Raw genomic sequence first — 12,337 nt, 5'->3', positions numbered from 1 at the left:
CCGCCCGCGCGCGATGCATTGTGGGATATCTCCTCATTTGCATGGAGGCGGGGCCTGACCGGAGCGTGTCCTCCACCGTCCCGTCGTGCCCTGCGCGCGCGTGCGCGCGCACGCGCACGAGCCGCCGTGGCCGGCGGAGGAAAATGGCGGCGGAGCGCTGAGGGACGGGACGGGACCGCGCCGGGACAGCTGAGCCGCTCGTCGCTCCCAGGCCCCGCCGCGCCTCCCCGCCCCGCCGAGAGACCCCCATGGCCGCGGGGACATCCCGGCAGCCACGTCCCTGATGTGTCTGCCCTATCCGCGTAGCTACCGGGCACCACTGAGCACCCAGGCCTGACCCGTCGGGCCTGACCCGCCGCCGCCCCGAGGCGTCTGCGCCGGGCAGGGGCCGGGGAGGGGGACGGAGGCAGCGCCGGTGCCACGCCCGCCCGGCCCCAGCCCGGCCCGCGGTGGTGCAGCAGCGTTTTCGGGCCCAGCCCTCAGCAGCCCCGCCGTCAGGATGTCCGAGAACCAGGCGAACGCCAACAACCACCACCCGGCCAACAACGCCGGGGCCGCCGGCGGCAACAACCGCGGCGTCCGCAACCCCAACCTCAACCAGAACCCCCTGATCAACGTGCGGGACCGCCTCTTCCACGCGCTGTTCTTCAAGATGGCAGTGACCTACGCGCGCCTCTTCCCTCCCTCCTTCCGCCGCGTCTTCGAGTTCTTCGTTCTTCTCAAGGTGAGGGGCGGCTCCTGCCAGCCCACGGCCGGGCTGAGGGCAGGAGTTTCATCAAAAACACCAAAAGTCGAGCCGGCTGTGTTTGGCCCACGCACACTGAGCTGTCCCAGCTCCGTGGGCCCCTCCTGTGAGGGAGACATCGGTCTCCATGGTGGTCCCGGTGTTCCCTGCACTCTGGAGCTCTTCCAATCTGTAAATCAAAAAGGAATTGCTGAGCCAGCTTACTGGGCAGCCAAGCTGGTTTCATTTTCTGTTTCCTAGCAATGGCACTTTTTGGATACATTTCCCACATGCCCTACTGGATTGTTTTGCTGGAGTCTTGTCTTCCTGCTCCACGGCTTTCAGGGTGGGAAATTAGAGAAAGGAGAAGGGGAGAGCAGCTTGCCAGTCCACAGCAGCACACTCCTCTAGGTTTCAGCAAGAAAACATTCAGCACAGCTTGTCTCATGCTGCACAGATGGATTTTCTACCCTTTCAGGAGATGTTTGGGTTTTTCACATCCCTGTTATCTCTCCTATTTGTCCATCTGCATCCTGGCAAACCGGCTGGGACAGGGATGGTGCTAACGGTGCAGTGGTCAGGCAGAGTGGCTGGGAGCAGTTTGTTGTGCTTCTCCCTCTGATCCCAGCTCCTCCCAGAGAAGGAAAAACTTCCTCAGGGCTCTGTGGAGAGCAGCCTGCAGGATCAGGGGGCAGCAGGAACCCACATTCCCATCCTGAGCCCTGGAATTACCCCAGGCCCTCCTGTGGCTCCTGCAGCCAGGGAGGTGGCTGTGCTTTGCCTTCCCTCACATGTCCCTGTGCAGCTCCTCTGCAGAGTGATGTTTACCAGGCTGTTTGTTCATCACAAATAGGTCAGGACAGCAGGGCTGATGAGGACAGAGCAGAGCAGGGTGGTTGGGAAGGGCTCTGAGCTCAGCAGTGCCGCTCGCTGTGCCAGCTGTGCTCACAGCTCTGAACTTTGGACATCTCTGCTCACTCCAGGGAACAATATTTTTTTATTCCACCCTGCTTTGCTGTGGTTTATGGCTGTTCCTGGCATGGAGGCAGGACAGGGAGCTGTGGTGCTCTGTGCACAGCCTCGGGGGCCAGCTCAGCCTCCTGTTCTTTGGGACAGCAGATTTGGGTTTGGGTCATCCTGTCCAGGAGTGGGTTACTTTGCTTGGAGTTTTCTTTTTTCTGCCTTTACACATCTGGGCAGGCTTCTCTAGGTTTCAGCAGGAAACTCTTTGTGCTGAGGAGGGAAGGGTTGGAAGGCAGGGACGTGTTTCCATTTCCTTCAGTGTTCCTCATCCCACCCTGGTGCTGTGTGTGGTGGGTTTGGGGGACACCGTTTGTGACGGTGCTCACAGGGGTCTTTGGGTGAGGGAAGAGATGAGGACCTGACTCCGTGTTTCAGAAGGCTTGATTTATTATGTTATGATGTATATTACATTAAAACTATACTAAAAGAATAGAAGAAAAGCTTTCATCAGAAGGCTTAGCTAAGAATAGAATCAGCAAGAATGATAGCAAAGGCTCTGTCTCGGACTCTCTCTGTCTGAGCCAGCTGTGCTGTGATTGGCCATTAATTACAAACAAGCACATGAGACTAATTACAGATCCACCTGTTGCATTCCACAGCAGCAGATAATCAATGTTTACATTTTGTTCTTGAAGCTTCTCAGCTTCTCAAGAAGAAAAATCTTAAAGAAAAGATTTTTCATGAAAAGATGTCTGCGACAACAACTGTTGGATGCAGGACCTGAGCTTTCAGAAGGCTGTCAGTGTCAGCTCTCATGAACAGGAGCAGTTGATTCCTGATGCCTTTGGTGCTTTCAGAAGGCTGTCACTGTCAGCTCTCATGAGCAGGAGAAATTGGTTCCTGATACCTTTGGTGTGTTCCCTGCTGGAATGCCAAGGTCTGGCTGCTGCCTCATTGATTCAGACAAGCATCGAAGCTCTTGTCCACTCACCCAGGTTATTCTGGTGTTTCACAGGCAGACAAGAGCTGGTGATAACTGGGGGATCTGTCTTGTCTCCTGCCCTTTAGGCTCTCTTTGTGCTCTTCATCCTGGCCTACATCCACATCGCCTTCTCCCGCTCTCCCATCAACTGCCTGGAGCACGTGCGGGACAAGTGGCCCCGCGACGGCATCCTGAGGGTGGAGATCCAGCGCAACTCCAGCCGGGCCCCCATCTTCCTGCAGTTCTGTGGCGTGGAGAAGTTCCCAGGAATGGTGGTGGAGTCCACCACTGAGGAAGAGGAGGAGGAAGAGGAAGAAATGTCTGTGGATATGTTTGAAAACAGCTCCATCAAGGTAAGGATGTGTATGCTGGGGAGAAGTCTTGGTTGGAAATGAAGTCTCTGTGTGATCCCTTGGTCTCCTGGAAACAAAGCCTGTTCCTTGGTTGCTCCTGAGTCCCCACATTGGGCTCTGATGGTTTAACACAGAAAGGAAACCACAGAAAATGTCCTTTTTGAGGGGGATAAGCCTTTGTGTGGATAGAGAGAGCATGGCAGGTGAGAGGTACAGTACATAGCTGCTGATGAGGCTTTCCCTGCTCTGGTTTTCCAACAGTTTGAGCTGGATATCGAGCCCAAGGTGTTCCTCAAGCCATCCCGGGTGAGCAGCACTGAGCTGCCCCACAACGACAGCCAGGAGTTCTCGTTTAGTGACACGGCCACTAAAGGTATGCAGCCTCTGCGGGAGACTGTGTCCGAGTTTGAGATGCTAGCCCGAGCAGGTAATCACACCTTCGCTGCTACCTGTGCTCCTCCTTCCTCCCATCATCATCCTCCTCCCCACACGTCCCCTCCTGGCTCCTTGGGGCACCTGCACAGTGACTTTAAATGTCTTCCTGGGGATGATCCTGTCAGTACTAACAGCAGACCCACAGCAAGCTCTGCCCTGAGGTGGGGGGAGGCTGGGTTAGAAAATTTGCCAGGCCAAGAGGTTTCAGATCAGCCACAGGTGAACCAAGCTCTTGGCCTGGCAGGTTCCTGTGCTATCTCAGATGAGCCTGAGCCTCCTGTTCTGATCCTTTCACTGTCCCCTGCAATCCACAGGGATCTCCTGACAGTGACATGAGCAGGGTTTGGGCTGTGTTCTGGGTGCTGAGCCAACACCAGCACTTGGAGCAGCCAATTTGCTACAATTAATTAATCCCAAAAGCCACCCAGCGGGTTTTGGTGGATTGCAATACAGCACTGCTGTTCCACTCGGATGTTCCCTGGCCTTATCCCTCCCTTTTCCTGCCTGACCTAAGCTGCTCAGCACTTGTAAATTCCATAGGCAGATTTAGTAGCTTTGTATTATTTCAAATGGAATTCCACTGTGGAAAAACTTCTTTTTCTAGTGGTTAAGGTAGGAAATCTACTAAGGAATATTTATCTTAAAAGAGAGATGTGGATTTGGATTCTTTGGGGATTTTTTTCACAAAATTTGCTAGAAGTTGGCCTCTTTCACCACGCTGTTATCCCTGTGAATGCTGGAATTCTTTGCTCTGCAGACACACTGGGGTTGTGGCTGTGGAGGAAGATGAAACTGGACACTGTCTTGTTCCTTGGCCTTGCAGTGAATTTGCTTGATGCTCATCCAGAGCTCATTAGTCCTGAATTAAAGGTCATTAAGACCAGAGAGCAGTAAATTATTTTGGTGCAGGACCTTTATTGCTGGTGCCTAGGTTCTGAGGAGAGTCACGTTGTGCTGGGCTGGGGCACTGGTGGGAAGTCCCTTGTTTTGCTGAATGTTGGTTGGAAACCATCCAGAAAAGGAGAGGAAAAGAACAGGCTGTTTCCCAGATTAGTTACAAAATTCACATCTTTAATTCAGTCCCAAATACCTGATTTTAATATTTTTTTCTAAGCTTTCAGTTTTCTCAGCGCACCAAATTTTATTTTTAGTCAGAATATTTTACCATGAAAAAAAAATTATTATACAAAGGAAGTAATTGTTGATATTTAAACCCTTGATTTCCTTTTGAGCTTAAAACTGTTTATAATAGAAACAAAAGACAAACCAAACAGCCCAGCTTGTGTTTGCTGCCCAGTAAGGGGATCAGGAGATCTCTGTCAGTGCTGGGTCAGGTGTGTGGCTGTTCAGTTCTTGTTTCCCTTTAACTGTCACTGTGGGTGGTGCTGGGATCTGCCTGACAGCTGCCTCCCCCTCCTGGAGATACACCCTGGCAGCCTGAAAGAGCAGGGATTAAATTGCTTGGCTCTGGCTTAGCAGGAGGTTTTGTCCTTTCAGAGATGATGTAGCAAAAAAGCATCTCTTTGGAAGCTTTCTTGAAATAAAAACAAAAACCAAAGCAGAGAAACTTCAGGCCCCACCAGTTTTTGGGAAAGCTGTAATTGCTGCTGCCTTCATTTCTGACATGTAATTGCAGCAGTGACCTCAGTTTTCTGGGAAGTGCTGGGCTCTTGCCTCTGGAGCATTTACTTGGTGTTCAGCAGGTGTAAAGTGGATTTTCCTGCTGCTTCCCAAACAGCATGGAAAGCAGAAATTGAGCAAAGCAAGAACCAGTGGCTCTGGGCTTGCCGGGCAAAGATGTGGGCAAGTTCTGGAACTGCTGCCCTGAAGCTTTCCCAGAAGTCCCACATTAAGGACTAATGTCAAGGGCTGTAATTCCAGAGAATTTGTATTGATTTATGTTTAATTGGTTGAGGGAAGCCTGGAGCCCACATTTACAACCAGTTCCCTTTTCAAGAACATGATGGGAGGGAGGGAGGGAACCCAGAGGGGCTGTTTCTTCATGGCTGTAGATGGTGTTGAGTCTCCCTGTGTCCCTGTGTTCTCTCCCAGTGTGGCCACTGGAGGAGTACATTGTGGAATACTCTCTGGAATACGGATTCCTGCACCTTGCAACCAATTCCCTTTTCAAGAACATGATGGGAGGGAGGGGAGGGAACCCAGAGGGGCTGTTTTTCGTGCTGGCTGCTTGCAGATGGTGTTGAGTCTCCCTGTGTCTCCCAGTGTGGCCACTGGAGGAGTACATTGTGGAATACTCTCTGGAATATGGCTTCCTGCACCTTGCAACCAATTCCCTTTTCAAGAACATGATGGGAGGGGAGGGAGGGTTTTTTTTTTTTTGTGCTGGCTGTTTACAGATGTGGGTATTGAGTCTGTCTCCCTGTGTCTCTCCCCCAGTGTGGCCACAGGAGGAGTACATTGTGGAATACTCTCTGGAATACGGATTCCTGCGCCTGTCCCAGAGCACCCGGCAGCGCCTCAGCATCCCTGTCATGGTGGTGACCCTGGGTGAGTGGGAGGCATCTTCAGGGCTGGGTACCTGCAGTGCAGAGACCTCCACACCATCTCTGGGAACTCTTCCTGAAGCTGATGGTGCTCGCTTCCCACGCAGGAGAGCTGCATTGTGCAGCCTGTCTGCCTTTAGTAGGTCACAGCTTTTCAGAGGAGCTTTCTCTGAAATGGTGGAGCTTGGTTCAGTGAGCCCTGATGTCATGCCCAGCAGAGTTTTCCCATGTGGAGCAGGGAAGAGCTCTCTCCCTGGCAGAAGGCACTGTAGCTCTGGGCAGCAGACAGACAAACTCTGCAGAAGCTGGGGAAGGTGCTCACAGATCTGTCACTCTATGTGTGCTGCTGTGCCCCTGTGAGCACCAGCAGGTCATTTCCCCAACCAGTGTTCTCCTCTCCTGGCATTTGCTCTGTTAAAACCTGTCCAAGTCAGGAGCACATCCTCATCCTGAACCTCTGTAGCTGTTAGTGCAGCAGAGAGGAGCTCATCACTGCCTCCCACTCAAGCTGAAGCAGAGCTGGATGGGGGTTAAGCAGCTTTCCTGTGCAGTGATGAGCAGTCAGGATGAGCCCCAGAGATAGGCCAGGCCTAGAGGGCAAATTCCCTTTGTGTGTGTGCCAGCACAGTGTGGCTGGATCTGTCAGGGGGGTGAGATTTTCCCTCGCAAGTTTGGTTTTACTGCCCCAGGTCCACATACAGACACAGCTCTGGTGGCACAAGTGTCCCTTACCTTGTGCCTTTGTGGCTCCAGGTGTGAACAGTGTGAAAGGTTTTTTGTTTTCTCTCTAGATCCTACAAAGGATCAGTGCTTTGGGGACAGGTTCAGCCGCCTGCTGCTGGATGAGTTCCTGGGCTACGATGATATCCTGATGTCCAGTGTCAAAGCTTTAGCTGAAAACGAGGAAAACAAAGGTAAGGCCTGGAGGAGTCTCAGCAGAGGCTGCTTGGAGCAGTGGGTTTGTTCTGACTGTCATCTTCTGACTATTGATTAATCTGTAATGCAGGGAGCAGCTCCCTGTGTTATTGTCAAGGACAAAACGAGAGAGGCAGGAGGGGAGAGGTGTCTGGAAACATGATTTCCTCCCACCTCACTGCCCTGCATGACAATGAGTGCTGCCCTGAGGATTTGCTCCAAATCCTGTTTCTTTAGCAGGAGCTTGATTCTTAGTCTGTGGTTTAATCACACTGAGCTTTGTGCTTTTTCTCCAGGTTTCCTTCGCAACGTGGTGTCTGGGGAGCATTATCGCTTTGTCAGCATGTGGATGGCCAGGACGTCCTACCTGGCAGCCTTCGTCATCATGGTCATCTTCGTAAGTTCCTGGGAGCTGGGCAGTGCCTGGCCTCAGCCTGGTGCTGGGCACTGAGTGATTAAAAGCAGATAAGAGCTCTGCTGTATCACCAAAGTGTAGTTGGTGCAGGATGAGGCCCTACTCTGGGGCATGTTTTTGTTTGTTTGGGTTGTTTGTTTTTTAAAGTTCCTAAAGTCCACCAGTGGAATGAACAGAAGAGCTGACCTGAAATGCAGTGTTGTTTTTGTTGTCAAAAGGGAGCTGCTGTTAATTTCTAAGTGTCCTTAAAACACTCTAGCTGTCAGTACAAGGTGCAGACATTTGTCTTCAGACTTTTAAGAACAGCCCAGACTGATTTGCCAGGAGTGATCAAGATAAACCAAATGATGATGTGTGAGACAAGATGTTTTCAGATACACATCAGACAAGATCCCAAGCCATAAATACCTGGTGTTTGTTGTCTGGGGTGGCTGTGGGTGACTCTCTTTGTGTGTGGCTGTCCCACCCATGGGGCAGGTCTGTGCACAGTCCCACTGTGGGCACTGAGGAGGAACTGAGTGCAGGGAGGAGCGGGATGGAGCACGGGAAAATCCCCGCTCCCAGCTCTGCGGGTTGGTGTGGCCCCAGCGCAAACATTCAGGCTTGGTCCCTTTACAAACAAATCCCTTACTGTCTGTTCCCCTGCAGCAGCACAGAGATTAATTGCTGTTTGTGAAGCCCTAATTACTCTTTGGGAAATGGCTCTGCACAGCTCCAGCTAATGAACGTGGGATGTGCAAGCCCAGGCTCGCCTGGGTCTGTGCCGCACTGCGATTCCGAGCGACTCCCTGCGCCCGTGGGGCTCTAACCTGCCTCCCCTCCTCTCTCCTCTTCCAGACTCTCTCTGTCTCCATGCTGCTGCGCTACTCACACCATCAGATCTTTGTCTTCATTGGTAAGGACTGGCTGAGGGGTTTGGGCTGTGCTGGGCGCTGTGCCTGCTGCAGCACGGGGTGTTGTAGAGTCACAGCAGGTTTGGGTTGGAAGGACCTTGAGGATCATTGGATCCAGTTTAGAAGGGTCCTACCTGTAGGTGCACAGGGAGTTCATCCTTCTGCTCCCATTCACTGCACTTGCCAGAGCTTATTCTCTGTCCTGAGAAGCATTGGGTGGGGAGAGAGGATGTGGCTGCACTGTGGGGTGGAGGGTTCTGTGACTCTCTCCATGCCTCAGCCTGTTTTTCCTCTTGCAGTTGACCTGTTGCAGATGCTGGAGATGAACATGACCATTGCATTCCCTGCTGCTCCACTCCTCACTGTCATCCTGGCTCTGGTCGGTAAGGACTTGCTTCACTGCTTGTGTCTGCAGCACGTCCCTCTGGGATCTGTGGGAAGTCTAATTCCCTGTTCCCAGCTGGCCACAGCAGGTGGTTACTGTGGCTGCTCATCACAAGGCAGAAGGCTCTGGAATTTGATGGCACAGTGAGCTCCATTGTCCTTCTGGGTCCCCTGGAAAGGCAGCAGTTTGTTGGGAAATCCCAGAATCCAAACCTTTGTCTGTCCCTGGAGCTCGTTGTGGACTTGCACTGTGGGGCCATGTTGCATTTGTACAATTTTAATTTAAAAAGCAGCAAAACCTCCCAAAATCTGCGCTGTGGGATGCAGCTGATCTGTGGGACGTGGCGGGCAGAGCATTCTTGTCTGTAGCTGATGTCTCCTCTGTCCCCAGGTATGGAGGCCATAATGTCTGAATTCTTCAATGACACCACAACTGCTTTCTACATCATCCTCATCGTGTGGCTGGCGGACCAGTACGACGCCATCTGCTGCCACACCAACACCAGCAAGAGGCACTGGCTCAGGTGAGGGCTGCCTGTGGCCACATTCCCTCTGCCTGTCCTCCCCCAGCTGCTCTGATCCTTCCCAGCACCCCAGGCACAGCTAAGGGTATTATTTGTGTGGCTGCTTGGGAGATGCCTCACATGTCACAGGGTCCAAAGTGAAATTTTTCCAGTTTGGATTTGGGTCTTGCAATCACCTTGGTCTTCCCCAGCTTCTTGTTTTGTCCTATTCATACTCTAATTATCTGTTTAATGAGTCTATGTCACTCCCTCTGAGGTGCCCCAGCTCAGGCTGCTGTTGGGAGTAGAAGGGAACTCTCATTTTTCCTGATTTTTCTTGCTTTCTTGTCCAGATTCTTCTACTTGTACCACTTTGCCTTCTACGCCTACCACTACCGCTTCAACGGGCAGTACAGCAGCCTGGCACTTGTCACCTCCTGGCTCTTCATCCAGGTGAGTCCCTGCAGGGCTGCTGCACCTTTCTCAAACTTGCTCTCAAGCTGGGTTGGAGGGAGGGATCCTTATTTCTGTAAGAGATGGAATTTCTGGTTTGGAAATGGAGCAGCAGAATGAGGCTGGGGATGTTTGGATTGCTGCCATGGGTCTGACAATGAGCTGATGCCACAGGGCTGTTGGGAAGGATTTCTGTCCTTCTGGAATAAATCCTGGGGAGGGTCTGCCTTGCAGAGGAGCTGTTCAGGTCTGTGCAGGTGGGATCAGCTCCAAGCTCATGACTGATATCCTGTATCAGGCATACCTGTTGGGTGAATTTAGTTGTTGACCTGCTGCAGGGTGGGGACAGGGAATAGAGGATGGGCCAGAGGAATGCTGTCACCCTTCTTTTCCCAGCCTTTGAAAGCAAAGTTGGGGCTGTAAAGAGAGAAAAATATAAACCAGCTTGCAGTAGTTATAGTGGAAGGGATAAATCTTTCCAAACTTGGTGGTGTCAGAGCAGCAGGATTCTTCAGGAGAAATTTGGTTGATTTGAGATGTGGTGGCCTGTGACACCTTTCCTTTCCTCCACCAGCACTCGATGATTTACTTCTTCCACCACTACGAGCTGCCAGCCATCCTGCAGCAGATCCGCATCCAGGAGATGCTGCTGCAGAACCAGCAGGTCGGGCAGGGCACCCAGACCACGCTGCAGGACAACCTCAACAACAACACCACGGCTGCCCCGGTGGAGGCCGGGCCCCGCCGGGCCCCGCTGGCCCCCGGTTCCCTCGGCGAGGGCGGCGCTCCGGCCGCCCTGAGCCCCGGCGAGGCCTCCAGCGTCATCGCCGCCGCCGCCGCCTCCGTGGGCAGCGACCTCAACTGGGTGGCAGAGACGGCTGCCATCGTCACGGAGGCCTCGTTCCTGTCTGACCTGAGCAGCAGCCTGCTGGAGCCCGCCGTGGTGCATGAGGCTGTGGCCAACGGGACCCCTCCGGAGGCGGCCGCGGGCTCGGGCTTGGTCGCTCGCATCAGGGTCAGCAGCGAGCACCCCGAGACGGCCGTGGGCTCCATCACCATCGAGGTCACCTCAACGTCCGTGGTGGCTGCAGCAGATGCTTCCCCTGCTGCTGGGGCTGCCCCGCTGCAGGAGGGGGTGGTCTCCAGTCCCTCCCTTCCCAAGCAGACTGAGGCTCTGGAGGGCTCAAACAGCCGAGCAAAACCCGGTGGTAAAAACTGCACGGGCAGCAGCGGCGTGGCAGAGCCACTGCCAGCCTCGGGGGGGGACAGTGACCAGGACAGAGGTTTGGAGGACCGGGGGGAGAGCAGCCCCTGCCCAGCACCAGCAGAGAGAACGCCCAGCTCAGAGCCAAGCTCCAGGAACCTGTCCTGAGCCCCGTTGCTGTCACTCTGGACTGCCAGGAAGACATTTGGATTTTGTTTGTTACTATTTCTCACTTCACCATCATCCTTAACCCATGGATCCCTCTGAGCAGAGCTGAAGCAGCTGGGACAGAGCAGGGCTGCTGTGACCTCTCTCCCCTAGGAAAGGCACTGGGGGGCTGTGGGAAGGATGGGGGGTTTTGGTCCTCTGGCTCCTCTGAGGCCACAGGTGAGCCAGCTACCTGTTCCCACCCTGCCCAGCTCGTGCCCTGGCTTTTCCTTGTCCCCCAATCCCTGGATTTGCCCTGCAGCTGTGTTTGCAGTCCAGGTGCTGATCCCAGGTGGGAGCTGGCCTGGGACAGGCCACAGGCATGGCAGCTTTGTGGTTAGAGTAGGAGTGGATGGAACAAGCAGAGTGTCCAGCGCCTGTGGGAGAACCACAGAGGTGATTCCTGGTCACCTTTCCTGCTCCTGAGGGGAGGAGGAGCTCTTACCTTCCCCCGGCACAAAGTCTGCCCAGGCTAGGGCACAACCAAAGCAGAAAGCTGCAGTTCAGCCCCTTTTTTTTCTGTCCTTGAACTTGCCGTGGTGGGTGGGTTGGGAGGCGGAAGGTGCTGTGTGCAGGTGGGAGCTGCCATCCCAGGAGCCGTGAGTGCTGCAGTGGGGTGAGTGAGGGCAGCAGCTCTGTCCATCCTGCACAGCTCTGCTCTGGGTGAAGCAGCTGCTTTCCAGTGCCTTGTCCCTGCTGGGGGACACGTCTGTGTTTAGGATCAGCCCCATCCCAGAGGAGAGAACGGCTCCTCATGCCTGGATTGTTGCATGAGCTGATATAGCAAAGAACCAAAACACTAAAAAGCCAAGACATTTCAGCTGGTTTTCCCACGTTTCCCTGGCAGTGGAGGTGAGGCTGGCAGAGCCTGACCTGTCCCAGGAGGCTGAGCTGGGGGTGCTGCCTGTGTTCCCCTGCAGAAGGGCCAGATCCATGCCAGGGTTTGTGCAGGGAGCTGGAGCAGAGTGAGGCAGGATGAAGCTCTGGGAGAACCATGGTGGGACAGGGCAGGGACAGGAGGTGACATGTGGGCACTTGGCTCTCTTGGGGACAGCTGGGTCCCTGCACAGATGTCCCTGAGTTCAGTGTTTTCCCCTATGGCTGAGCAGTGTCTGGAGTCCCTCCCCTTGGGAGGCTCCGTGCGTTTCAGTGTTACCTTATCAACACAGGGGGGCTCAGAGCCCCCTCCTCACCCCTCTGCCTTTCCCACCTGGGTGCCCCCTTTTTGTTTTTTTCCTTTTTTACCTGGAGCAGCCTTGGTGCTGTTCCAGGGCAGGGGGGACCCTGCTGTGACCAGCAGGTCAAATCTTGCTGCTGCCCTCACTCCTGAGGAGGAACCTTGTGGCCAACTGGAGTGCCAGGAATGACCATGATGGGCTTTTCAGAGGAGTGGGTGGGAGGG

General features: G+C 53.9%; 1 protein-coding gene across 2 annotated transcripts; it reads left to right on the top strand.

Annotated features, from left to right (window-relative positions):
• The first annotated feature begins 79 nt into the window (after positions 1-79).
• TMEM259 (transmembrane protein 259) lies at positions 80-12,315 on the top strand. Of its 2 annotated transcripts, none has more exons than XM_074528542.1 (11): positions 80-724; positions 2,756-3,022; positions 3,284-3,395; positions 5,855-5,965; positions 6,753-6,875; positions 7,173-7,273; positions 8,129-8,186; positions 8,484-8,567; positions 8,960-9,092; positions 9,425-9,524; positions 10,099-12,315. In XM_074528542.1, exons 1-11 carry the CDS (start codon positions 500-502, stop codon positions 10,894-10,896), a joined length of 2,112 nt encoding a protein of 703 aa, XP_074384643.1. In that variant the 5' UTR covers positions 80-499; the 3' UTR covers positions 10,897-12,315. The 2 variants fall into 2 exon arrangements, with proteins under 2 accessions (XP_074384643.1, XP_074384642.1); XM_074528541.1 differs by having other exon boundaries at positions 3,284-3,449.
• The last annotated feature ends 22 nt before the right edge of the window (positions 12,316-12,337 follow it).

Source organism: Zonotrichia albicollis, chromosome 29 (assembly GCF_047830755.1).
Source record: "Zonotrichia albicollis isolate bZonAlb1 chromosome 29, bZonAlb1.hap1, whole genome shotgun sequence".
Lineage (NCBI taxonomy): Eukaryota > Metazoa > Chordata > Aves > Passeriformes > Passerellidae > Zonotrichia > Zonotrichia albicollis.
This window is presented reverse-complemented; position numbering and strand designations above follow the sequence as displayed.

Bases quoted from the DNA above. Each gene is read 5' to 3' on its own strand.
- TMEM259 (XM_074528541.1), top strand. From the start codon at position 500: ATGTCCGAGAACCAGGCGAACGCCAACAACCACCACCCGGCCAACAAC. The intron at 725-2,755 runs GTGAGGGGCGGC...CCTGCCCTTTAG, and splicing joins AGTTCTTCGTTCTTCTCAAG to GCTCTCTTTGTGCTCTTCAT. The intron at 5,966-6,752 runs GTGAGTGGGAGG...TTTTCTCTCTAG, and splicing joins TGTCATGGTGGTGACCCTGG to ATCCTACAAAGGATCAGTGC.